The sequence below is a fragment of the Peromyscus eremicus genome, chromosome 5 (assembly GCF_949786415.1).
Source record: "Peromyscus eremicus chromosome 5, PerEre_H2_v1, whole genome shotgun sequence".
NCBI classification, from domain to species: domain Eukaryota; kingdom Metazoa; phylum Chordata; class Mammalia; order Rodentia; family Cricetidae; genus Peromyscus; species Peromyscus eremicus.
The window spans coordinates 1,848,000-1,875,326 of record NC_081420.1 but is presented as its reverse complement, the minus strand read 5'-3'; the positions used below and the strand labels follow the sequence as shown (position 1 = coordinate 1,875,326).

Here is a 27,327-nt window from a genome sequence, read left to right as displayed (position 1 = left end):
ATATTAGCCAGGAAGCAATCCATAGGTTCTCATCTTCTGTGGAAACAAAAACAGAACCTCTTTTCTAAAGCAACGTATCCTTAGACACAGATTTTGAAGTCAAGATACCTTTAAAATATACATATTGGTTTAACTTAGCAGCCTTTATAATCAAATGTCTTTCTCCAGTTAAAAATTCCAAAGACAATATGATCCAGATGTGGCCTGTTAAAACTGGTTTTCAATATTACTGTGGAAGCTTCAGTAGACTTATTCAATAATCTGACATATTGGTTAATTATGTATGACAAATCATGTCCCAACTGAAGTTCCACTTCCAAGGCAATGGCATCAGGCACCCCAGTTTTATTGAATACAACAGTTGTTTCTAAGACCATTGGAATCCTTGCAGCGCAGCCACATTTCAGGACAGTACTTCTCCAGATACAAAAGTTGCTTGCTATTAAAAGCTCCATTCCTCTTTTGTCTTATGAAGTCTACTGCATCTTCATATTTCATTCCACCTTCAATTAATGCCATACATTAATCAATAATCAACAAGCAGCTGGGTGGTGGTGGCGCACGCCTTTAATCCCAGCACTTGGGAGGCAGAGCCAGGCGGATCTCTGTGAGTTCGAGGCCAGCCTGGTCTACAAAGTGAGTTCCAGGAAAGGCACAAAGCTACACAGGGAAAACCTGTCTCGAAAAAACTAAAAAAAAAAAAATAATAATCAAACAAGCACTGTAGCTCTGCCAAGGCCTGCAACACAATGAGCAGCAAAACAGCAGCCAGGTTCTTCACAAAACTTAATCTACAGGACTTAATCAGTCATCAACAATCTGGTTGGATGATGGTGCACCATCATCAAAAGGCCAATCAAGAACACGAGAATGCCTTCTTTCTCCACAAGAGTAGTGTTGTAAGTTGCTTCACATACTCTTACTATTGTGGTAACTCCATACTTCTTAAGTTCCTCTATAAATTTGTTTAAGGATTCTTCCTGACTGTAAGCACCTGTGATATCAAAACATCTCCTTGATGTGTGTTCAAATGCTCAGAAGACCCAGCTCATTTTCTCCATGCTTGTGTGATCACATAAATAGAATAGGGTGCAGAGGCTGAGGAGGGCTCAGGGTGAATGGTATTCAGAAGGTGGGAAGGACACTCACAAGGCTGCCTGCATCTTGCTTTCCTCAGATACAAGGTGGAGACAGGGTATAGCACAGCAGCTGGTTATCCTTTACAATATGTCCACACAGAGACTAGAGACACAGGAAGGTACTGTGTCCAAAAAACAGGTGGGAAATGAAATTTTCACACACATGACTTAATGTGTGTGGTGTTTCTTACCCCCAGACAGTCCCAGGGGAGAATGGCACCTGAAGGATGTGTGGTCTTACGTGCATTCCTTCTAGCTTGCTATGGCAATTGGTTCAGATGTGGTACATTACAATCAAGTAGATAAGCTTTTAAAATATCTGGACCTGTTGCCTTCTCTTTGTCCAAAACAGTTCTCTTCTCTGTCCCTTTGGTTGAATGTTAATAAACCCAACTAAATTAGTTTCTATAAGAGGAAAGAAAGTGAAATGGGCTGATCCTAAGTAAGTCCTAGCAAGGCACATGGATCCAGTGGTGTGGAAGCGTCATGTGTGGCACTGGAGATACTCCTGGCTTCCCTGCAAAGTGATTGTGATTTTCATTTCAGAGGAGGAAACAGAGGCCCCAAGAGGTTAAGACCCTGGCCTGAGGTTACCCAGTTAGAATGAGCCTATGCCAGACTCACTAGTTCTTCAGTAACTGTGATATTCCCCCTCTAGGGTATTGGACACCATTTGAAGCAGTTTTCTTTTTAATTAAAAATAGTACAGCTATTATTACTGGGGAAGCAAGTGTGTCTGGAGGCCAGGGGAGAGATTTGTGGAGTTGGTTCTCTCCTTCTACCTTTATGTGGCTCCAGAGACCAAATGTGGACTTAAGTGGCCAGGTTTGCTGGTGAGCACCTTTGCCCAGTGAGGCATCTCACTGGACCTCAATAACATAACACAGGTAGATTGTCTGGAAGCTGTGTTTCTGTGGGTAAAACTCTGAACCTCACCGTGCCTGCCCTGCTGTTTCCTTCAGCCTTTGTTAAAAATACACCTGTGTGGTAGTGATCACAGCATTTGGGAAGTGGAGACAGGAAGTTCAGGAGTCCCAGGCCAGCTTCAATTACATAACAACTACATGAGGTTTGAAGCTAGTCTGAGCCATATGAGATCTTGCTTTAGACAAAGAAAAATAAATAAGAAGGTACTGTTGTTTGTGTATTCCATACCTTTAAAAATTATATTTCGGTGAGTCACGATGGCATACACCTTCTAGCACTCAAGACATAGAGATAGGAGGATCGAGAATTAAAGGTCAGCCTCAGCTACATAGTGAGTTTGAGGCCATCATGGCCTACATGGGAATCTACTCCCTGATACCAAATTGAGTTTTGTAGTTGTGGGTGTTGCTGAGTGGCGAAATGTTTTCTTAGCATGCCACAAACAAACATACATATACAAACCAGTCTGCTCTGGTTGGGCTTACTGGATTAAGCTCTAGGGTCCTCTTCAGAGATTTCAATTGTATGTTTCTGGTTTATTTTCTTATTTATCTGAATTCCCTCTCAGTTCTGTTACTAGGCATGGGAATCTTTATAGGATTTCTAGGACTCTAGACAGAGTTGCATGTTAGGATTAGCATGTGTGTCAGCTGCCCAGCTAGTGTAGCTGTGGGGAGATACTGTCCCCAATTTGGTCACTATAATACATCCCTGTTTAATATTGGAGAATCTGTGGGTTGCTGCAAACTCAGCATGAGTCGAAGTGCTGATAGAACATGAAGGGAAGTGCCTTGCCCAAATGTTGCTTTTGTTTTGAATTTAACAAATTAGTATGTTGACATTTGTCCCTGATGGGTTTTATTATTTGCTGAAAGGGTTTTGGGGGAGTTGACAGCATGAATGGTGTGTCCTGCAGACTTCTGAGAATTGATAAAAAGCATCTTTGTCCATTGCACAAAAGCACAACAGATATCTTCTTGATGGATGTGTTACAAGGGGCAGTTTGTGTCACTGCAGAATAAAGCAAGTCAAAATCCTCTCTGCCACCGTGCACACTTTGTATAGTCTAGATTTTTCTCTCCGTTGTAGCCATCTCTGTGAATGGAGGGCAGTGAGTGTGATCTTTTAGTAAGTTTAATGGGTTTCTTTTTGCTGTGTGTACGTATCATGTAAGACAAGTGATTTCAAAACACTGTAAACTTGGCTATGTGGGAATTGCCTTAATGACTGTCTGACACCTCCAGATCTCAATGAGGGGAGGTGAAGTGGCCTGCGTGTGGAACAAGAAACTAGGAGTTATATACAGAAGAGAGAAAATATATATATATATATATATATATATATATATATATATATATATATATATATATATATAAACAGTAGAAACTCCTGTTCTCTGTTGTTTCTGTAGTTAGATTTGGAGGGACAGATTATTAATCACATGCCCTTTTTTCCTCTGTATGTCATTGAGCCCTTCTCAGAAAGCTGCCCATTTTACACTTTTGCTCCAACTGTATTAAAACATGGACCATAAAATGTGTTCTGGAAAACCCATGCACACAGGCACACATATTCAGGACTTCCAGTGAGAACTATGATGGAAAGCTATAAATAATGGGATCTATCAGCAATTAGATAATAACACTCATCACTAACAACTGCCAACACTTAAACTGAAGCAGTCAGGCACTGTGAGGAGTCATCCATCACCCTTGTCATTTTTGCTGAGAGTGGGAGGTGGTTGTGGGCACTGCTGAGGACAGGAGGGAGAGGAAGAGAATGCTTGAAGGAGATGGAAAAGTCCAAAGGCAACCTGGACTTTGCACTGTGAGAATCTAGGAAATGAGATAAAAGATGGGTCACTTAATAAGTGAGAAACTTTGCTATTGAGTATCTCCCCTCCTAGACTGTGATCTCCAAACCAGAATCCATGTCCCTTCTCTTTGCCATGTAGCCTGTGTCCCAAACACAGGCCTGACACTTAGGAGGCCACCAGTAAGTATTTCTAGAAAGAATAAATGGTTCATTATCACTGTCCACCCTCTGCCCTAATTGTCCAACTCTGTCTAGTCTCAGAATATACATGGAAATGGGCTTCTCTCCACATGCTACCCATAGTATTAGCAAGAAGAAGTGGCCTCTACTAGCTGCTAGCTTGCCGGTTCAAGGCCAGTCATTTCCATTTTCTAAACCTCTAAAATAGAGGCTTAAGGAAAAGGGGAAGGCTCAGCTGAAGGAGAAACAGATTACAGCTCTCACAAAGCTATTGAGAAATTGAAAGGGTATCACTATTGACTTTATTAATTGAAGGATTACCCTTTTGCCATTGGAAAGTTAATTTCCTAAGGAAAATACAGGAAGCTTTGTAAATGACGTCACAGGAGCACTAATCTCCCCAAAATGAGATGTGCAACCAGGTGTGGTGTGTGTGTGTGTGTGTGTGTGTGTGTGTGTGTGTGTGTGTGTCAGACAGACCTACTCTGTGATGTCTGTTTCTCAGGTGTCCTTCTGGGTCCTTTGACAAGAGGAGAAAACCAAAGAACTGACAGGTCTAGTGGTTGGCCCTGGCACAGGCGGGGATAGTGTTGTTCAGCCTCAGACCCCAGCAAAAACAAGCTATTCATATGTTCTGGTTGTTTTCTACAGAAGAGACAAGGGAGGCCCAGTTTTGCACAGCTTACACACGCACCTGCACACACACACACACACACACACACACACACACACACACACACACGCACGCACGCGCATATACACACACACTCCAACTTGCACTGAGCTACCTTACAAGCAAGATGGCTGTTCTGTGGATGCCACCCCTCCCTCTGCGGACTGAGAGCTGTACTCTCCTCTGAGTCACCAACCAAGGGACAAGCAGTGAATTTTGTGAAGATGAGGTGGGTGCCTGGGAAAGCGAGGGGCAACTATCTGTCTCAGTCTGCTCTGAGCGTCAGTTTTGGACCCCCAAGTTCCTTTTAACTCCAAGATTCTTTGAACTTTGAGTTTCTTCCATTTTAATTTGTGGAAATAATTTTCTACACTTTTCCTGCTAGCGGAAGTGTAAGACACCAGGCTGTCTCTGGTGACTGCCAAAGTGGCGATTGCTTAGTGGAAAGTCTGCTTCCTTCTCAAGTTGCTTAACACAGCAGAAGTTTCTGGAGAACAGAGAAGCCCAGTGTTCCCTTCTAGAGTTTTTGACGTCATTGCCTGTGGGTGGGTTACAGTCCACCACCATCTCTCTAGCCACACCAGATTTATTACATGAATTTAAAAGAGACACCTTAGTGTGGCTGGCCACTGAAAGGAGCTCTGATGCTAAGCTGTGGCAGAGAGATTTAGTCCAGCCTCTGGCCATTCCAGAATCACATCCTGCTAGTTCAAGTTGCATGCTCCCTTCTAGGCCTCCAACCAGTAAATATGGAATGCTCACTTTACACTATCACACAAGGGACTTGAAGGATCAGTGCTAAACACTGATTTGAAAGCAGTTATCAAGGGAAAGAAAGAGGTGGGGAAGAGGAAAGGCACTTAACTTTGATTCTTTCATTTAGGTCAGCAGTAAAATCATCACATACAAAACAGTTCAGTGGGTTTGAGGCCATGGAGAGCTCAGAGCTTTCTGAGAAGACAGAGGCCAACAGAGGCAGGCAAAGAAAGCCAGACCTGTCAGAAGTCCCCAACAAGCTAAGCTTGTTAGCCACACAAAGTTTAAAACCTAGCTGCAGCACGCATGCACGCTCCAGGCATTGGAAATACATTTATTTACACAAATATTTTGCTATTTCGATGCTTCAAATGTCAGAGTTCAGTCAAGTGGTCACAAAGTTAGCTGTTACTATGTGGAGATATTAATCTTGCCCTAACGTCTTCCTTTCTCTACTTAAAATACTTTTGCCATCTCTCCTCATACGTTTTTGTAGGGGATTAGTCTTTAGTGCGGAGTAGGCGGTAAATTTGGAGGAATGATCTAAGTTGCCAAAATAAGCAACTTACTCCATGACATTATGGTCTAAAAACACATAGTCGGTCTGGTCTTGCCTGCTCTGAAGCTTCCAGGGCCTCATAACATGAATAGCACTCACTTGGTGAGGCACGTGAGTGGAAATCATGCCACACAGAGTTGTGACTCAGGTCTGTTCTCAGAAAAACTGAGGTAATGGCTATTAATATTTTATTTCATACATTACAGTGTTTGTAAAAGCAAACACGCTGTAGTTAAGGTTACCCATGTTACTGCTCCAGCATTACCCAGTGTTTCTTCGTACCAGGCTTCCACCCTCCCTGCAGATGTTTTAGCTTAAAGGTGACTGTTTAGATCCTTAGAGTAAATGAATGAAAAACAAGAAGAAAAACAAGAGGGTTGCCTGCTATTGTTACAGAACTGTGTCAGCGTTACAGAGAACAGTGGTAGACACCATTCCCTTCATATTTGTTATTTTCCTTTCACATTAAACCAGTGACCAGAAATAAAAAATAAATAAAAAGATGTAGTTGAAATTTCCTTTAAGAGCAACTTTACCAGCAGAAGAAAGCCCAGGTCTTACCAATTCTTAGTAATCTGGCTTCTGTGACAGGGTGTGGCATTATCTCAGGTATCTGTGGTATGGCTACAGAGGTGTCACGCCCATTTTCTTCCCCAAGTCTCCATAAGCTTCTAGCTGTGAGCAAGTCAGGAAAAGGCTGTTGATTGGCTCTGTTGTGACCAGATTTTGTAAAATGGAATTAAGTGTTTTGAAGCCTTAGGGAGACAGATAGAGGCAGCTCCTACCCTGTAGTAGGAAGGAGGCTGGCTCCCTGGGCCTTTGTTTCTCTTGTGAGAGTGGGAAGTAGTCGGACTTCAGAAAGCCCCTTCCAGTGAGTGTCCAGCAATCTCAGAAGATCCCAGGCCTTCCCTGCATTGATGCTAACTCATCTGTGCCCTGATGTCCCCTGCCTGTTACCCCTGAAACCATCTACCTGCTGGATACCATAGGCCTGGAGTCTCTGTCACTGCTCTGAGTTAATGGTTCTTCCCCGGGAGTAGTTTTCTTCTTGACAGTACACTATGCTGGCTACTCCTGTTTTCCATCTTTAATAAAGCATGTGATTAACCCTGAAGTACCAGCTTCCCACTGGGCAGAGGATAGAGGGGCACTAGTCTCAGAAAAGCAGCATTGCCTGGGTCCTGTCTAATCTCTGTGCTTTTAGATGATGATGTGTAGCACCCCTGTGACACGTTGCTGGAAAAGCATGGGCATCCTTGCAGAGAAGAGTCTGCAGGGGAGAGGGGTCTGTCAGGATGAGCCATGTGAAATCACCCATATGGATCAAGGGCTTCATCTGAAAAGTGCTTGCTGCACCAGCACGGGGACCTCAGTTCGATTCCCAGCACACATGTGAAAGCTAGGCATAGGCATGTGCCTCTTAGCCCACCAGGGAAATAGAGGTGGGAAGATCCATGAATTTCCATGACCAGCCAGTCTAGCCAAATTGGTGAGCCCTAGGTTCAGTGAGAGACCCTGTCTCAAAAAATAAGGTGGAAAGAAATTGAAGAAGACATCCAATCTTGACCTCTGACCTCCATGTAAGCTTCTGTACATATTCATACATACCAAGGACCGGGTCCTGTCCTGGTTGTTGTACATGCTTAAGGAGATCGTTTTCTGATGAGTTCTGTGTCACAGCACCAGTAGCCTTCAGAACTGAGTGTTCTTTTCACTACCGTTATTACTGTTGCTGTTCAGTGTGTGTCTATTTTCATGAATTCTGCTTGTAGTCACATTAGAAATAACTGACTCAGGTAGAAGAGATGGTTCACCATGCTCTGAAGCCACTGCTTGGGCCCTGGCTGCTGATCCTCCACCCCTTAAAGTAGTGACTTAGAATGAGTTTTCCCTTGTTCCTTCTCATTGTCTGTTTGGAAGCAGAGCATCCCTGGCCAGTGTGGTTAGTCTCAGAGATAAGAGATGTTGGGCAGACAACGTAGATGCCACCATTTCAGTTTTGAAGCTTCATGGCAGGAAAAAACAGTGCTAATAAAAAGAGTGAAATTGACTAACTTCGTGGTATTTCCACCCATGCTGTCCCTACCTCACCCAGGTTTCTCAGAGCAGCCACTGGCTTCATGTAGCAGCTGAATGATGTCATTTAAGATGTAATGTAGTTTTGCAGCTGGCCAGGATGGAGAGGGTGTGTTGCTGCTGCATGTTTTTACTGTCTGAAAGGAAATGAAACAAACGGCTGTATGAGAGCATCAGTGCTGTTTCACAACATCTGGAGGGCACCAAGTACCTTTCACTTACAAAACAAGTGTGGTTCTGTGGCAAAGCAAAATCAGTCCAAGAGATTCAGAGAGTGTGCCTGTGGGTAAAAGCAGGCGTGTGTGTGTGTGTGTGTGTGTGTGTGTGTGTGTGTGTGTGTGTGTGTATGCGTGTGTGTGCATGCGTCTGGAACTGGTCCTGAGTTGAGTGCATTGAGCTAGAAGCCTGGCTGTGGGGTGAGCTACCCTCTCTCTAACCTCATTTCTATTAACATTGTAGTGGATTGTCTCTTTCTGAAGCTTTCTTATTTTAAGAGCTGACTTTATTATTCACTTTAAGAAATGGGTAGCTGTTAGAAGAGGGAAGGGTACACTAAGCTGCTATAGTCAACCCTGTAGGATTTCATGTACCCTGCCAATTTACCTGTCATTTAGAATCAAAATGCCTAAGATGGTCTCTCCCATGCTGCCTCATAACTAGATAACCAAAAAGTGTGGGCCTCGGTTACCAGAAGACAGCTGTGGGCTTCTCAGGGAAAGTTTGTTGTCTTGATGAAAAGACAAATGCTGCTGGTATAGTACCTATTCACTTTTTCCATGTTGAACATGAAAATGATGGCTGAAGTCGTGGTGCCCAGCTTGGGACCATGCGTGTAAAGATGAATGGGGGAAAATCGAAAGGCCAAGAGTTCTGGTTAGTCCCTGAACCAGAGGTCTCAGTCCCATGAAGGAGACAGCCTGTGATACAGGGCAGTCTCTGTCTGTCTTCTGTTGTTTACAGCTGGGGATAGCCACTACCTGGGACTGGGGACATGGGAGGAGACTCAAGGGAGCCATTCAGAGAAATTAACTCCAGCTGGTGCCTCATACAACACACACACTTCTTTGGGGGAAGAATGGGAAAGAAAAATGGAGCTTGTAAGGGAAAAGGTCAGCTAGAAGCATGAGGTTCTGAGGGGAAAACTTGTGTTTATTTTGTTTCTGGGAAGGTTTATTGCCTTCTAAAAGGCATGCTGGTTGACTTGAATGCTTTGAGAATGACCATCTGCCCCTCACTTTCTAGGACCACCCTGGAGAGCAATGGGCATCTTGTCCCTTGGTCTCCTTGAGCTGTGTTTGGTCTGTCTGTGGAGTTGCTATCTGAAGTCAGGAGGCTTGGCTACTGTTCTTAAAGCTGGCTTATTTATGAATCCCCCAATAGCTAGGTTATTCTTCATCCCTAACAGCATCCTTGATGCAGATGATCCTTTCCAAAATCAAGAGCCATTCACTTTGCACACTGAGATTTCTGAGTCGATAAGGATAACTCCAGCAGGCTAATCCTTTTAACAAAGGTGGTGATGTTACACTGTGGCAGCTGAATAGTTCTTTATAAGCAGCAGAGAACAATCAGTGAATTCATTCATTTAATTCATGAATTTTTTTCTGTTTACACTTTAAACAAACATGTCAGTTGTTTGCTTAGCTAACAAGCTCAGCCTTCATTATAAGCCATTAGTGGCTAGTAATCATTGAAGCTGTGTTTGGATTTCAGAAACACAATAAGCCTAATTAATTCCACCCTCAAAAATTTGCAACTTATAGTGACTGACCCAGTCTAGGCTGAAATGTGTGTCTTTGCCTTCTCTATGAAGCAGAATTTGCTAAGTATTTTCATGGTTCATAAACTAAGGTGGTAGGACTTGCCATGAAAACCAAGAAGCCAGTCCAAATGCCCACAAAAGATGAGGCAGCAAGCTTAAGCTAGTGACAGAGGAGTGACCTCCAAGAAACTTGAGTCTCCCACTTTCAATGAAGAGGTGAGTGTGAGGAGTATTTCTCCTTTCTCTGTTTCTTCTTTAACTTTGTTTTTAATTGATACATAAAAAGTATGTGTATCAAGCAGGGAATATGAGGTATCTATAAATGTAAACTGTGCAATGCTTAAATCAGGTGGAACATTCTTATAAAAGCACCATCTTCCATCAATGGCCATCACCATCTCTAACATCACCACCAACAACACTGACACCAACTCTCAACTGTCAAGGGACTTTAGAGCATCTTCTTCTTTTGTCTTTTTGTGAGTTTCATTTCTGACAAATTACAGAGCTGGCTGTCATGCCTCCTCCCCAGTAGCTTCCTGCTTCCCAACAGTGTAACTCTCTGGCAAAGGGAAACTTGAACTTCCTTTTACCTCAGCATCTTGCTTCTAGAACTCTCTATCAGTTTCTGATGTATTTGCCATCAACTTCTGTTTTATTCAGGCCTACTGCTGTGCAGACTGACCTTTCTGCTTCAAATATGTCTTTGCCAGCCCCTACAGGGCACCTAGGTGCGTTTCATTTGGGGTCCTCAGATTCTCAGTCTACTGCATCTTAAGTTTGCATCTACTACTTTCTGGCCATATGTCTACTACTTTGGGGGAAATACCCCAGTCGATTTTTCTAGATGAGAATCACAAGAAGGCCTGACTTGTGACTCCAATGAGTTTCAAAGGAAACCACAATCAAACTGTTCTTGTTGAAGGTGGTTGCAAGCTGTCTGTCCAGACTTGTCTCTTCATGCAGCAGTTTCCAGGCTTCCATGTAACCACAAATGACAGACTCTTGTATACAGCACATTCCACATTACAGTTCTGGGTTCACCATTGTATTGCCCTTTTGGGACAAAGCAAAATGCATTACCATATTAAATTAAGGCATGTCCTGTGTCATGGTGGAGGCTCATTTGATTAGCTCTGTGGGAACAAACAGCATTGCTCTGGTTGAGAGGTGAGGGAGTAGAGAGTATCATGTTTTGTTATCTGTGTGCTGCAGTGATTCCTAATTGGAAGGTACTTACCAGGACAGTTCTCCAGACCCTGCAGAAAACATGCAGCCTTGAGCACCAGTGTAATTAAAGACAATTCAAAACATATGTTGCAATACAGTCAATATTTGCTTATATGGTGTGTTTGGATGTGTCTCTAAAATCTCAGAAACTGAGTTCCAGAGTGTTGCTAACTAAAAAAAAAAAAAAAAAAAAAACCAACCAAACAAACAAACAAACAAAAAACCAAAGAAGGAGGAGAAAGGGGAGGAAGAGGAGGAGGAGGAGGAGGGGGAGGAGGAGGAGGAGGAGAAGATGATGACGATGACAACGATGACGACCACTAGGGTAGTTCATGTCCAATGCAGGAAATGAAGTTGGGAAATTCAATCAAATCCTGATTTTGCCTTGATTCCTTAGCATTAAAACACAAAACACTCACATTCAGTTTCACTGAATTTTTAGAAGATCAAAGACATTCATTGTCTGCTTCTGAAGGAAAGGCAGTGCCAGCAAGGTGTAGCCAGCTGCCCATGGTTGAGCCTTAGTTGTACTCGGGTAGTTAGCTTGAGAGGTTAAGCCTAGGCCATGGTCTCTCTGTGTCTGTTATTGCTTGGTGAGACAGAAATGAAGCGTCTGCCACTCTATCAATCAGAATGGTCTTTGCATTGGTGTTGGCAGCCACTGATTCTCAGCAGTACTCAACTAAACTATGAAACTGGCAACACTGTCTTGTCTCCAAGGTCCTTTCCCTCCCCAGACTCCTCTTCTCCTGTCATCTGTGTTCTGCTTTAGCACCTGTCTCTGTCTCCCATAAGCACCCTCACAACCCCTGATGGGACCAAGGTATGGGCCACTTACCCTTCTGGGCCAAGTGAATTCTCCCAAGATAACTTATATGTCAAACCTAAGAATATGAGCTTGGAGCTCTGATACCTTGGCCTAATGGATTTTTTCTTTGTTTGGTTTGAATGGGGTTTGTTTTGTTGTTTTTATTTTTTTATTTTTTAGACGGGGTTTCAATATATGAATATATGTAGCCCAGGATAGCCTTGAATCTTGAGATGATCCTCCTCCCACAGCATCCCAAGTGCTGGGATTTGAGGTATGTGCCACTGCATTAGTTAGTAAGGGTTCTCTCAGAGGACAGACCCATCAAGGTGTGTGCTTGTTAATTTTTGCCAGCTTCGCACAAGCCTAGACACACCTGGGAAGAGGGACTCTCAACTAAGGAATTGCCTCATCATGGCCTGTGGGCTTGTCTATCAGGCATTTTATTGATTGCTAATTGGTAAAGGAGGGCCCAGCCCATCCTGAGCAGTGCCATCCCTGAGTAGGTGGGTAGTCCTGGGCTGTGTAGGAAAGGTAAGGTGAGCAAGCCAGTAAGCCACACTCTTCTGTGGTCTCTGCTTCAGTTCCCACCTCCAGGTCCCCCTCTCAGCTTTCCTCAGTGATAGACTATGACATAGAAGTATAAACTGAAATAAAACCTTCCTTAGCAAGTCAGTTTTGATCAGTGTTTTATCACAGCGACAGAGAAGCTAACTAGGTAGGGATAAGCTGGCCACCACCATCACAGCCACCATGCCTGGCTGTCTGATCGTGTGTGTCTCAGATACAGTGTCCCGTCCCCGTCCCGTGTCGCGCGCGCCGCCCCACAACCCCCCCCCCCTTCCCACTTCTCCAGGCTGCTGCTCCTCCCTCCATCTTAGTAGACTTGCCCTTGTTTTCCTGCTCTTGCTACCCACTGCATTCATCTCCTCTACATCCGGTGTTTTCCCTGTTTAATTTCTTATTATCATTCTCTACTTCTTCATCCCTCTACTTACTGCCCCCACTTTGTTTCTTCCTCCTCCATTTCCTTATCCCTGGTCCTCCACTTACCCAGTGCCCTCATTTTGCTATCTTGGCTTCTATAGCACATTTAGTTTATGATTGTTCCATTCCATGCCACCTGCAAGAATATCAGCCTTTAGTTAAAATAGGTGTGTGACCCCTCCAGGGCCTTTGGAGCCATATACTGGAAACTAACCTCACCTGTTTCTCTAAGGAGCCCTTAAGATAAACATAAGGGTACCAGTTGTGGAGTACCATCTCTCCTCCACTCTTCTCTTTCTTTCCTTCTTACTGGGAAGAAGCTAAAATATTGCTGATCTAAAGGCTTATTTTATCAGGCCAGTTCTGGCTGTGATGTAGCCATATGGAGCAGAGATCCTAAGACATGGATGGTAGCTTTGTTTCCATGACTCTACTGACAGAACACTGAGAAATCTGAGGTCATCACACCAGGGGCTTGAGCTGCAAAGAAAAACAGGACCCCAGCAGCTATGGCTGAGCCCAAGGAGTCAGGGTAAAGTGGACCAGAGTGGGGCTGAGTCAGGACTGCTTGGGTTCAGCCCCATTGCCTGCCAACTGTGGGCTAGTGACTTTACTTGCCAACCTGGGGAGAGGAACTCTGTGTGCCTTGCTTTCACCATCTGTAAAATGGATAATAAACATCTTTCCTGAGGTTGGGGTAGAGCAATTGAGACAGTGCTCAGTGTTAAGCAGACATACCAGCAGTGTACATCCTCAGTGAAGGAGAGCAGGAGAGGATGCGGGGCTGAGGAGACAGCTGCTCAAGCAGGAGAACGTGGTTTGATCACCATATGAAAGTGGGGCCATGCAGGTAATTTCAGTGCTAAGGAGGCAGAGACGGGTGGATCCCTGGAGCCTTGTGAATGAGTTAATGTGGGGTGGGCCTTAGTTACTCCAACTTAATCACATTGGCAGTTTGAGCCCACACTCATCCAGCTAAATGAAGGATTAGATATTGTTGCTTATTTCAAAGAAAATTTTACTGGTGCCAAACCTAACAACCTGAGTTTAATCTCCCATCCTCATGAGGTGGAAGAAGAGGGCCTGACTTTGTAAGCTGGTTAATTGTTCTCTGACCTCCACACATGCACCATGGCATGCAAACACACACACACACACACACACACACACACACGTGCAAGTTGGGGGTTTGGGGCACTAACAGTAGCCTTTTCTGCTAAACCTCGGTCCTCTGAAACACTGGTTACATGTAGCAACTTCCCCCTAGCTATTCAGAACTGTGTCCTCTCGAGGTTCCTGTCAGTCTCTTAAGCCAAAAACTGATCATCTTTTACACACACCCTTTTAAGAATCATCTACCACAGTGCGTCTCAGGTAAGGAAGATGGAAAGTGGCCATTCGCTGCTGACTAGTCACAGCGGTAGAGGGGAGAAAGTTTTGCCAGCCCTTCTAGGCCATTGATGGTGGCCTTTGAGGTGACAGATGCATTCCTTACACTAGACCACAGCCAGCAAAGAGGAACTGAAGAGTTCGATTCTACGGGCAGGAGCTCATGGTAAATGCACTGGCTAGAGTCAGCAGGCATTACTTGGCAGCCTATGGAGAAAAGAGGAAGCAGGTGTGAACCTGAGAGGGTGGGGTTGTCTCTTCTTGAGATCACCCCCAGCCTCCTCTGCCTGTATATTTCAGTTGTCCAAACCATATCAGCATACTGTTAAGCCACACAAGTGAAGGTTGCTTGTAGCATGAATCTTAGGTCTTATTAATAAAATCAAACCTGGGCTGTGTATTGGGGTGAACACTGGATGATCAGAGAAACAGAACCAGCCACAGCTTCCTCACCTTGCCAATTCCTCAGCTGACCCTGTTTCCTCAGACTGGAAGCCTCTGAGTCCTCATCCAGAATGGTTCTCAGTTGAACTGCTGCTCAAAAGCCTAAAAGCTTAACCAGCTAAAAGCTTCTAGTTTCTGGTCTTCACGCCTTATATACCTTTCTGCTTTCTGCCATCACTTCCTGGCATTAAAGGCTCTCTTCTGGGATTAAAGGCGTGAGTCACCATGCCTGGTTGTTTCCAGTGTGGCCTTGAACTCACAGAGATCTGGATGGATCTCTGCCTCTGGAATGCTAGGATTAAAGGTGTGTGTGCCACCATTTTCTAGTCTCTGTATCTAGTGGCTGTTCTGTCTCTGACCCCAGATAAGTTTATTAGGGTGCACAATATTTTGGGGAACACAACACCACCACAGTTGCTTTTATGCAGTTGACTCTAAGATCTTTGGAACCATCCAAGTGGACCCTGGCAGGAGGAAAGCTCCTTGCCTTCGTCCAGGTTCTCTCTTCCTCTCAGACATATGGATGGTGGGTTCCATTTGTTGTTAAAATTCAGAAAAAACGTTAAAGTCTACAAGAAGTTCCAGCTTGGTAAATATGTCTACATGACACTACTACAGAAGTGCATCTGGCCACTCCTCCCTCCCTCCTCCCCACTCTCACCCCACACCCCCCTGAGGACTCAGAATCTGTTGTAGCTGGGGCCAAGGTGATAGCTCTCATCCCCCTTTCTGCCTACTCAGCCTGCTGTGACCAGATACTGAGGCTTGCAGCTTCTGGCCTGAGCTGCTAAGTGCTTTCTCTCTCTCCCTAAGCAGCAAGATGGGCCTGCTGGTCAGGCCTCCCTGGAGAAAAAGCAGAAATAAATCAAACACCAGCTCCTACTTAAGATCTGATGAAATTCTCCATTTCCTCTCCAAATTGAATTCCTCCTGCAGGAAGGGAGCAGCTCCTGGGAGTCACAAAGGCCCTCCTTCCTTCTCTGCTGGAAGCATGTTTTAAATTAATGGATACAACATTCTTTTTTTTTTTTAATTTTAATTTTTATGTTCACTGGTGTTTTTCCTGCATGTATGTCTGTGTGAGGATGTCAGATCCCCTGGAACTGAAGTTACAGACAGACATGAGCTGTCACGTGGGTGCTGGGAATTGAACCCGGGTCCTCTGCAGCCAGTACTCTTAACTGTACTTCTAACTGTGCTCTTACAGCTCTCCAGCCCCAAGGACTAAACATTTTAATCTGGCTGGTTGAGTCCTTTAAAGGACAGTCTAGAGGCTGTGTTTCAGGTCGAGGGTGATACTTTTAGTGTCGAGTGTCCCAAGCATCAGGCATCTAATGCACTTGGACTCTGTGGAGGATTGGCCTCTACTGTGCTGGTGGTCTCCTGGGAAGGATGACAAGCAGATCTGCCTAGGTCTGCCTGTCCCTGTGTACCACCCCACCCCCACACACCCCATGTACAGCAGAGAGAATGTGCCAGAGAATTTGAGAGGGGCTGTTACTTTGAAAATTTAAAATATCAATCCTGCCTAACTCTTATTTGGGAAAACAATAAATTCAGTGACTTATGGTTTAAAAAAAAAAAAAAAACTTTGTTTTTAGTGTGAAGATGTTAGCAATGTGATTGTCCTCCCTGTATCCTGATGGTAAATCAGCAATCTGGCATTTGTAGAGACAGCTGAACTCTCTTTCAGGGCATAAGAAAGCAGCCCTGTTTTCCAGGGGCTTTGTCCTAAGTGAAGTCTGAGCCAGCTGCTTGGAGCTGAGAGTTCAGGACTCTACTGTGTACCTGGGCATGGGCGTTGCACACCAAGGGCGTGGTAGTCTGGACATTCTGAGTGCTCCTTTGTTGTGAGGTGCTTACAGGTGCTGACAGACCTGCTAACAGGGGATATTGACTGTTGATCCTCACAGTGAGTTGAGGTGTGTTTCTAGCTACTGAGGAAAGCAGATGTCTAAAATGTTTACTTATCCTGAGGAATTCTGACATTTAGAGTCAGGAAAAAGGGAGGAACTTCTCCTGGAAGGAATGTTCTGGTCATCCTTTATGTCCAAGTTTGTTTTAACACCCTTGAGAAAGGTTCTCCAACCTCACCCTGTTTTTAATTTACTTTTAAGAAAAAAAAATCTCTCTTCCTGCTTAGGAAGAGAGCCTAATACAGCAGTTCTCAACCTATGGGTCGTGACCCCATTAGGTGTTGAATGACCTTAGGTTGCCTAAGACCATCAGAAAACACAGATATTTATATTACGATTCATAACAGTAGCAAGATTACAGTTATAAAGTAGCAACAAAAACAATTTTATGATTGGGGTCACCACAAAATGAGGAACTGTATTAAAGGGCCTCAGCGTTGAAACTCATGCAGGGCACTGGTAGTCACTGGAAGCTCGAGAGTCAGGACCCCACGTGGACATGGATTTCAAGGGAGAGGCCTCTGGTGATAACACGGTCCTTGTAACAAGTTGGACACCCTTTCTTCTGATTCCTCCAGTCTGCCAGAGAATGTTACACTTCCTTCTTCCTCAAGGACAGTAGGAAATCGATTACTGTTGTCTGGGAAGAAAGGGCTGAGGGTAGGAAACGGGAGCTTACGTTAGATTCCTCTAGATCTGCTCCAAGCCCATCCCCAAGGGACCCAGGCCTTGGAGGTGCTTCCTGAGTTCAGAGGGTGGGGAGGGAGGGAAGTCTAGTGGAAATGGTTGTTCAAAGGGGAAAAACTGAAGGATGGAATATGAAGCATACTCATAGGGCCACTCTCACGCGTCCCTCCTGCCATCTGGACTAGCCATTCAAATGGGCCTTGACTGGGCCTCCAGTGGTACAAAACCGTGCACCCCAGACAGGGCCGTCCTCCTACAAGTCCATTCACCCCCTTTTGAACCTTCCTGGCTTGGGCCAGGGTCAGCTGTCTCGTCTCTGCCCACATGGTCGTGGCTGTCACTCTGGCCACGGGACTCTTTCCAGGCAGGCTCATCTTTGACCCTCCTCATACGGTCTGAAGTTACTGTTTTGTTTTAGCTAAAAGGTGGACCACTGCCAGCAGTATGTCTGGAATGTTATTTACTTTTGCATTTCTGTGGCTTTTCCTGTAGCATCACACTTGGCAGAGCCAGGGGTCATTCATTTGAGAATGCCAGGTTGCACCATTTTTCTTTCTTGGTAAGATAAAGGGGAGGCTGGCTCCTGTGCCTGTAGGTTCCCTCCCTGCCTGCCTTCTTACATTTTTGTCTGAGCTAGTAACCTGCTCAACTCTTGGTGCCGTTGCACCGCACCCCTTTGTCCTCAGTGCCTCAACTCTGCTTTTAATACGTGGGGTTTCTGTGGGCTTTCCGGAAGCCTGGCAGATGCTTTTTCATTTGCGTGCCTACCCTGTTATTACTTCACATGAAAGCTGTCTATTTTGGCAGTCCTGACTCCCGCGATTGCAATTTAGTTCTCTGAGCTGAATGGGTGATATTGTGCAAGGGAAATATAGGTGGGGTTTTTCTCTAATGGTGGCTGCGGGGGTGCACCAGAAATCTGCACGCCACCATCTTGGCTTGTGCAGAGCTGACATGATGGCAAACAAATGGCTTTTGAAAGAAGGAACTGGTGTGTAGTTCCTTACTTTGAAAGTCCTCACAGCTCACTTGCTTTAATTCGCGGTTTTGTTTTTAAAGAACAAATTCTTCATTAGGAAGAACATAAATGAGTTCTAAGTGCTGAAGGTGGAAGCAAAACAAAGATTCTGTTTGTCCCTCCTTTCTGACACCTGCTTCCTCCCACTTCATCTATGCAGTTTTTAATCGTGGTATTTGGAGTTACAGAAGAAGCTATGGAAAATGAGATTAGATGACTCCCCATCTGGTGCCAGCCCCAGGGCCATTTGCACCCCTGGGAGGGTTAGTGCCCCTCCTTCACTCTCATGATGCTCTTGTCACATGAGTCTGTAAGGGCCTGCAGCTTTCATGGAGAGTCTTTCTTTTGTAGGCACAGGGCTCTTCTCTGGGCTACACAGAAGTCTCCTCACCCAGGGCACCTGTTTGGTTGTTAACTCCACAGTCAGCTCCACTGTGAAATGGAAGATTTGGGGTTCTATTCTTTTTGGCTTTTCCTGGCCCTCCGCATGACTTCCTGATTTGCCTGTGAGCTGCTGGGATTTTTGGCTGAACAATCTTCTTTGATCACTCTCCTGACAGCATGGACTTCACATTCTCACACCTGTTCTTCTTTTACAGTCCAGATTTCATAGTAAACGTTTCCATTGCCTTGTAATTTTTTTCAGTATAAAACTTAGTGCAGGTTACTTATTACAGGTAATAGCAGCTTGATGACGAAGACAACTGCTGGCAGAAACAGCAACTTGAACAGCTGCCAGTAACGTAAACTGCCGCTTGATTTAGGTCTAAAAGCGTCAAAGCCACATCTATCCATCATGATCTGGCACGCACACAGTAATAACAGACTCTGTGGGCTAAGAAAGCCGCCCCGCTGAGTAGCCACAAGGACAGGTGCTAACAGGACTCCACATGTTTTCTCTCCCATTATCTGCAGCCCACACATCATCTTCCTCTCTCAGAGCACCTTGACAGGCATGAGCCATCTCTGTGGGACCCGTCTCTGTCATGAAATTGCTCATGCCTGGTTTGGCCTAGCCATCGGGGCCCGAGACTGGACGGAGGAGTGGCTCAGCGAAGGGTTCGCCACTCACTTGGAAGATGTATTTTGGGCTGAAGCACAGCAGGTGGGTTCAAAGAATTTCCCTACCCAGAATCAAGTTCTGTTTTCATTCACTCATTCGTTCAATAGTTATATGCTGAGTGCATTAGGCACTATGTTTGCTGGATAGTTACTGTAAAAAGATGGCTCTGTCCGAATATACAATCTGGAGATGGAGGGAACAGATAAACAAAAGAAACAGCAATATGACAAGGGCTTTGAGAGCTCCACACAGAGTGGAGGGGCAGTTTGGCCAGGGAGTTAGAGAAGACCTGTTAAGGACATATTTGAGCAGGGGCATGAAGAAAGGGTCAGATTCCTACACGGCATAATACCCATGTGTTATGGTCATGGGAACATTAGCTGTGGATGTTTTGTCTTGAGACAGGGTCTTTCTATGTAGCTCCAGCTGGCCTGGAGCTCACTGTGTAGACCAGGCTGGACTTAAACTTGTATGAGTATTCCTCCCTAGCTATGGGCTTTTTAAATAATCTGATTTAAATATTAATCAGTGCTTGGGGTGTGGCTCATACCTGGAATCACAGCACTTGTGAGGCTGAGGCAGGAAGATGGACAGGAGTTTGAGGCCAGTCCAGTCTATGATAAATTCCAGGCCAGCCAGTTCTAGATAACAAGACTTTGCCTCAACCTCCTTCTCTAAAAAGGAATGGAATTCTCTGGATGAAAGACAAGGCATTAGGTAAGGTAACAAAATGGCATCTGCCACTCTGCTACAGTCCGTTGTCATGTTTAAAGAGAGGTTCACTGTGTCCGGGACAAGTGTTTTAGGAACTCAGTATTTCTGTGTCCTTACGTGACGCTCACTAATTCAGAAAAGATGCTATAAACCAGGCGTGGTGGCTCACACTTGTGTTCCCAGCATGTTGGGGCTTGAGCAAGAGTATTGCCACAGCTTTGAGGCTACACTGGGCAATGTAGTGAGTTCCAGACTTGGAATCCCACTCAGCTTGAGTGACATCCTGTCATAAAACAAACACAAAAAGCAATTTTTTTTTCTATCAAATGTAAAAATCAGGGGCAGAGAATGTAGCTCATTGGGCCATGCCTATGCTTATCCTGTAGGCTATAGGTTAAACCTGTAGATTCAAGAGCTGAGAATGTTTGCTCAGTGGTCATTCCTCTGCTTAGCCTACAGGCCTGGGTTCAGCCTCTAGGATGAAAAGCACTGATTAAACACCCTTGCACTGCCTCTACTCAAACCTTGACCATCAGTGTCCTGAGCGTGAGACTGAGGAACTGTTCCTGCTTTCTCTCTACTTCATAATCCCAGGGTCACTTCTTTTCTGCATGGTCCCCACCCTTGCTTTCCTAGCACAGCTTTCCAAAGCGCCTAAGTTTGTTCATATTTGATTTTGTTCAAGAACATCCTGCCTGGTGAAGTCTTTGTGTTTCAGTGGCCAGCTTAAGGTCCCGTCTCTGAAACTCAAACTGACTCGTACCTCACACCTCCCAACACAGCTTTCCTGGACTCTGAAGTCCTGTAGCTTCTGCTGTGTGCTTGCCTTATTCTCACTACAGAAACAATGTCATCATCACACAGTGGGGCTTCATCTCACTTGTCCTCCTGTCCTCTCCCCCACATGGAGCTACCCAGTTGATTGGAAGAGAGGCTAGGTTCTGAGCTGGGCCCGGTTTTGAGTCCTGTCTCTTTTGCTCACTAGCTTTCTGAGTACAGGCAGGTTCTACAGCCTCAGCTTTCCCCTTGGGGAATGGGTCTAGAAGACTCAAGTTCACAAAGCGGATGGGATAATGTGTAACTGAGCTTAACACATTCTAGACACGTGGGAGCTGTGTGTGAAATGCCTGTTCTCTTCTACCCTGCCCCCATCGGCATTCTGCAGGGGTAAATATCCAGTATGACCTGTCATCATCTCTCCCCTGGCTTGTTCCCTTCGTAAGATGTGCAGATTGGCAACTCCTGCGTTCATTTCAGCTACCCTATAGTGTCTCTAACTTCATTTTGAAAGAGGAAGCTCCTCTCTTACCATGTGTCCTGCCTGTATTTGGGTCTTGCCTTGTCCTGAGCATGTCCCTACCAAGTGAAAGAAGCAGGTTGGGCTGCATCTCTCAGCTGCCTACATACCTTCCCTGTCCTTTCTGTGTTCAACCTATGGGGCCAAAAGTTGGAGGCTAAGAGAAGCACTCCGTGGAAGGGGAGAGAGAAAGACTGAAACAGAGAGCAAGTGAGCAAGCACTAGCTACTGTACACATTCAGAGGTGGGTGAGGCCAGAGACTTTAGGGAAAGCATACTGGGCTTTCTCAACCACTTCTATCCCCTTACCTTCTTTAGGGGTCACATCACCTTCCCCAGTAGAAGCATTAACTTCAACATACAAGAATATCAAGGCCCCCCTAGGCAAACTGCCTTTTCAGAGTCCCCATAGGGTTTGGGAAGGTTTCTGGAGCAGGTCCGTCACTCTGACCCTTTGTCCTCCAAGGGCCAGCCTGATAAATATCCCTTTCAGGTCTTCCTGCAGGAGAGGGTCATGAGGGCCAAGAGTGGTCCCGCTCCCTGGGCTGCAGAAGCTACAGTAGATAGAGAAGAATGCAGTGGTAGCAGTGACCCAGTGGAGACATGCACTGCAGCACTGAGCCCAAGAGCACAGCAAAGAACTGAGTATGAAGTCACAGAATGAGGAGGAAGCTGCACCCCCTCAGAGCAGTGGCCATGGGGAGAAGTGAGGAAGCCGCTAGGTGGGATAGCATGTGACCTTCATCGACCAGATAAGTCTACACTGCTTCCACACCTCTGCTAATCTCCAGAAGGGTTGGCTTAAATAACAGCTCAAGAAGCTGACGGGATCCAGGGACCAACAGAACTGATTTTCTGGGGTGACCTCTTCTCCCGCCTGTCTGATCACTGTCTCCTCACTCAAGTCTCACATGATCATTCTTCCATACGTGAGAGGGAGACAGAGCTCCAGCATCTTCCTCTTACAAGACCTGCACAGCCCTGAAGGTTCATGGCCCCCTCTAAAAGCTTCATTTAACCGTGATCACCTTTTGGAAAGTCTTGTCTCCAAGTGCGTTCACATTAAACTCACTCTTCAATGAGCATGTCTTGTGGAGCAGTCTGTCGATCTCTGGCCCCTCTCCAACTCTGCCTTCCTGCCTTGGTCGTCTGCTCCCAGCCCATCCATACCCCTTACCATTTTCTAAGACACACTCTTTCCAAGCCGGTGGTGCTCTCTCACTTCCCAAAGTCTCTGCCCCTGCAAGCTCAGGCATCACCACCTACCCTGGGAAGTCTTCTGGCCCCTCACCTCCCCTGCTGACCAGGAGCTCCACGGTCCTTCTTGAGCTGCACATTGCCCCAAGTCTGATATTGGTGCCCTCGAATACCACACTCCTCCTAGCAATGCAGTCTTCCATAATGACCCAGGGCCTACACGGAGTTTTGGTGAATGTATTATTAGAAACCCAGTAACTTCTAAAAATGTCTGCGGATCCTGTGTTTCCCTCCCTGCAGGGTACTCCACTGCCTGCCTTCTTTTATGGAGACCCCAGCCATGTGGCCTTGTGAGCATATGCATGTGACAGCAGCCAACTCTGACTCTGTGGGGCAGTGTGATGGCCTCCCCTGCCTCCAAATTGAGTCCAGACAGTATACTTTTTTTCTGGATCTATGCAAACAGAGTCATCTGGATTACATTAGCAGGCTCCACTATAAACAGTCCTTAACAAAATTGAGGGTTAGGAAAAATAAGAGGTAAGTGGAGGGGCCTTTCCCCTCCCCATGCAGAAACACGAGGCAGGGAAAGAAAGCTGGATGTAATCAAAAGAGAAATGTCCTTTGGAGAAGCCCCCTTTTCAGGTGTGTGTTCTGGACTGGAGCGGTTCCAGGGCCAGGGACCCAGCAGACAGGGCTGCTGTACCTACCAGCACAAGGGTTTTGCAGTGCTTACTGGCTGCCCCTTTGAGGAGCTCAGAGGATCATTCAGCCCTCTTCTGTTGGAGAGCACCAGAAAGGAAGGCATGCCCAGTTGTACCCCAGTGGAACAAAGCAAGTCCCTTGCTGAGGAAAACCTGACCAACACAATGACTCTGCTTTGCACATGTGTTTGTGTGTCTATGTCCCATGTAGCTGCCCCCTCAGGAGGCCCTGGAGCAGCAGGAGCTGAGGGCTTGCCTGCGCTGGCGTCGCCTGCAGGATGAGCTGCGGAACTCCCCGGAGGAAATGCAGGTGTTGAGGTAAGGCACCCATGCTTCCCACCTCCTCCTCCTCCTCCTTCCTCCCACCCTCCTGATGGTGACTTGCTGGCTGACTAAATCTACTGTTTCCTTTAAAATCCAACAGGGCTTGGGTTCCTCACCTTCCCAGGGACATGATCACTGTGTTTTAAGTCTTCCAGGGTGTGGGTTTTGATTTGCCTTCTGACATTTTCCTGGTGTCTCTACTCAAGAAAAAAATAAAATAGCACGAGGGACTAAATTCTTGGTTTGAAGTTCTAATAGTCACTTTATGTGGTGACTGTGGACGTGAAGAAGGTTAGGGTTCGGCAGTTTGGCAGGCAGTAACCCTTTAAAGCCGAAGAGGGGAAAATCTGTAAGAAAATATTGATTGCTCTGCGTTTAGTAGTAACAGATGTGCTGTCAATGGGGCCTTTTGTTCAGTTGTTGCCCAGCAGGAAGCCGCCGCTGCCCTCCGCACTCTGCTCCCGGGCGGGCGGGCCAGCGCTGTTCTCAAAGTACACACTTGTAGGGTGACTTGTTGCCATTTTTTCCAGTTCCATCCTGGCTCCTCCCGAGAGCACCAAGGTTGCTATGACAACAGAAGCTTCCATCCAGCCCCTGTTGAGGAGAATCCAGTTATTAGGAATCTCCAGTCAGTGGAAAGGGTGGCCAGTCTAGGAAATACCCCTTTCTCAACCCATTGTACATGGCACCCTGAGGGCTACCTTATCCCTCTGGGCAGAGGCCTGCCTTGGGCATTTCTGCTGTTGATTGCTTCTAAATAAGCAGCCCTACCCACCCACCCAATACACACACACCCAACACACACACACACCCCAACCCACCCTTGCCCCCATCCCCCATCCACTTGCCTGCACTGGGCCTGAACCATGCTGGGAGGCAAAACACAGAGCAGAAACAGACCAAGCCTGATAGAGCCAAGGGAGCAAGGCTGGCTGGTGCTTTTGTGCAGTGCTGCTCTTGCCATGGCAGACTTCCTGCCTGCAAGCTAACTGGCCCCCCAGGATGACTCATCCATTGTTTTAGGAGAGACAACTAGAGCAATGGTAAAGCATAGCCAGCCGGGAGCCAGAGCCCTGCCTTTCAGCCCAAGGCCACTGTGCCTGTATCTGTTCCCTCAGCCAGCCTGGCTGCTTCTGCAGTGTGGGCATGGTGCCTGCTCTCAAAGAGCTTCCACTTAGCAGGGACAGGGTTACATGTCCAAGCCTGTTACAGATGGTTAACAGTAATCCAACAGGCTCACTCCATGATTTCTGAACTAACTGGAGGGCATCATGACTGAGCTAGGCATGTGCTTGGCTTGACAGAGTGAGGAGCACAAAGGCTCTGAGGCTTGGAAGAGCCTTGTGCCTTGGGAGCAGAAATGGCCGAGCCCATGAGTCAAGGGAGGCGTTGCCTCGCATTTTTAAGAAGCTAGTCTCCGTGCAAGAATCCTGAGCCTGCTGGTGTTTCCTGTGTAGAATGGGCTGCAGGCGGGCAGAGGACAGAGAGCAGAGGTGCAGTGCAGAGGGAGGGTCCTGGTGGGCAGTGACCTGGTGGATGTATGTCTTAGAGGCACAACTGACAGATTCCTATTGAGTGGAATGTGGCCACAAGGGCAGTGAGAGTACCCAGAAATGGCTTTGGGTAGATGGTGACGAAATTTATTTAAATGGGAGAACAGGTGTTAAATAAAGATTCTGGCTGAGATGTTGAGTAGATAGGTAGTCTAGGCAGGAGCTTGTAGGAAAGAGCATTCAGCCTGACCAGTACTCACTCATATGAGCATACTTCAGTCACCCAGAAGAGGAAGAAGCAAGAAAAGTTGTCAGATAATACAGTAAAGGATCCTGGGAAAATTGCTGTATATGTGGTGGAAACAGGGGTATCCAGGTCATAAGAGAAAGTGAAGAAGGTAAGAGCGGCTGGTGTTGGATGCCACTGCGAAACATGACCTTTAGGTAGAACTGTGTGAAAGATGGCAGTGGCCTTGAATTCCCTGTCTGTTTATATGTGGTAGAGAGGTGTAAAGAGTGATGCCCATGTGCAGAACTGGTCATGTTAGCTAGCTCAGAAAGCATCACTGGGGAGGCAATGTGGGGATCTTGCCAGAAGCTAAAGGCAAGCTATGTGAACTGTAAATCCTTCACCCCTAGAGTCAGTTTCTCAAACTAAAAGATCCTCTCTGTTCTCCATGTTTATGTCTCTTGGTGGCACTGGTTCTGCATGGGGTGGTCCTTTGGTGTATGGAAGGACATCATCTTGACAAAATATGTCTCCAGCTTTTAAATGATTTGCACTGCGTCCTTGGAAGCCACTTCTCACCCCTGTCCTCGGTGGAGCTGTGGTCAGCCCAGTTGCAGGAAGTGAAGTCTTTTCCATAGTGAGAGGATTGGGGAGCATTTTGGATGTTTGAACTAGAAGATTTATTGTGGCTTTTGTTTATTTTCCTTTATCTGAGTACTCAGAAACTGTCTTGGCCTAAATTTAGGCTGACTGAAAACAATGCATTTGAAGGACCCACTGCAGATGGATACAGAGAACAGTCATCAGCTGCGTGTGCAGTAAGGAGGAATTACATTATTAGGCTCAACTTACTCTTGGAGTTCTCCCTAAAATGGGTTCAGAAAACCTCAAGTTACTGATATGGAAATAAGAAAATTTGTTCTAAGATTGTGTTTTAATGTAGAAATGACCCTGAGAAGGAACTCCTTTAAAACAGTACGGTGATCATAGATAGTGCCATTTTCTGTTTTTCCTTTTTTGGGGGGCAGGGGTCAAGATACTCCACCATCTTGAAACACGGACCAAGAGCCATGTGAGCCTCAGAGACAGAATGTGTGTAGCATAACAGCTGTTGTTCTCTATTCTTCTATCACAGCCCTGCCCTCAATGGCATTAAAAAAATAAAAGCTCAGACATCTTCAAGTCAGAAGGCCACAGGTTGAAGTACTGTGTATAGGCTATACCAGTTACTTCATCAAAGAAAATGGCATTTTGCTGTTTATAGATAGTAGAGTATTATAAAGTAAGAAGAGACAACCCAAAATTTGAGATTTCATTTTGTCATTACTGCATGCACATATACCTGTCCACAATGTGTGTGCCACTGTGCTATACCCCTAACATTTTTTTTTAAATGTTATTTGGGATCTTGAGTTTCATTAAGCTTCTCAGGCTGTCTTTGAATTGTGATCCTCCTACCACACTTCTAAAGTGCTGGGACTACCTCTGTGTACCACCCTGCCCAGCTGTTTGAGTCTTCTATACTCCCAGTATTAAACCATGCATCTTATCCTGTGTGTCTTACATTGACTGTTGGTGGATTTCATCAAATGAGTCTTTAACTGACTTCACCATGAATCTCATCTGGGCTCCAATGGTTTCTTGTACATTCCTTCGTGGCTGGAGTCCTCTAAGGCACAACTACAGCTCCAGAAGCATGGTTACTTACTCTGGGTTGCAAATATTAGGGGTCATATCCCTAAATCCATGCACTTGTCAGTGGTTAAGGCTCTTTCTCCTTGCTGAGACATCATTGGCTCTCTCAGACTTACTCTCACCTGTCTACTAGCCCTAGACAGAATTGCCAACAGAAGTCTGATTTGATTTTTTCATTCCAGCAGTGCAGCACTAGCCAGATGCTAGGGGACTTCTGCAAGGTTTCCAGTCCCTCAACTCTCAGT

At 45.8% G+C, this 27,327-nt stretch overlaps 1 protein-coding gene and 1 pseudogene across 1 annotated transcript in view; one reads left to right on the top strand and one right to left on the bottom strand.

The window, feature by feature from the left end:
• Aopep (aminopeptidase O (putative)) overlaps positions 1-27,327 on the top strand; it is a 304,401-nt gene that overhangs the window by 147,272 nt on the left and 129,802 nt on the right. The window contains exons 6-7 of the mRNA XM_059262759.1: positions 19,282-19,471; positions 23,553-23,659. Coding sequence (XP_059118742.1) covers positions 19,282-19,471; positions 23,553-23,659 — 297 coding nt within the window. The remainder of the gene's footprint in view (positions 1-19,281; positions 19,472-23,552; positions 23,660-27,327) is intronic.
• On the bottom strand, positions 309-19,161 carry LOC131912097 (protein tyrosine phosphatase type IVA 1-like; annotated as a pseudogene).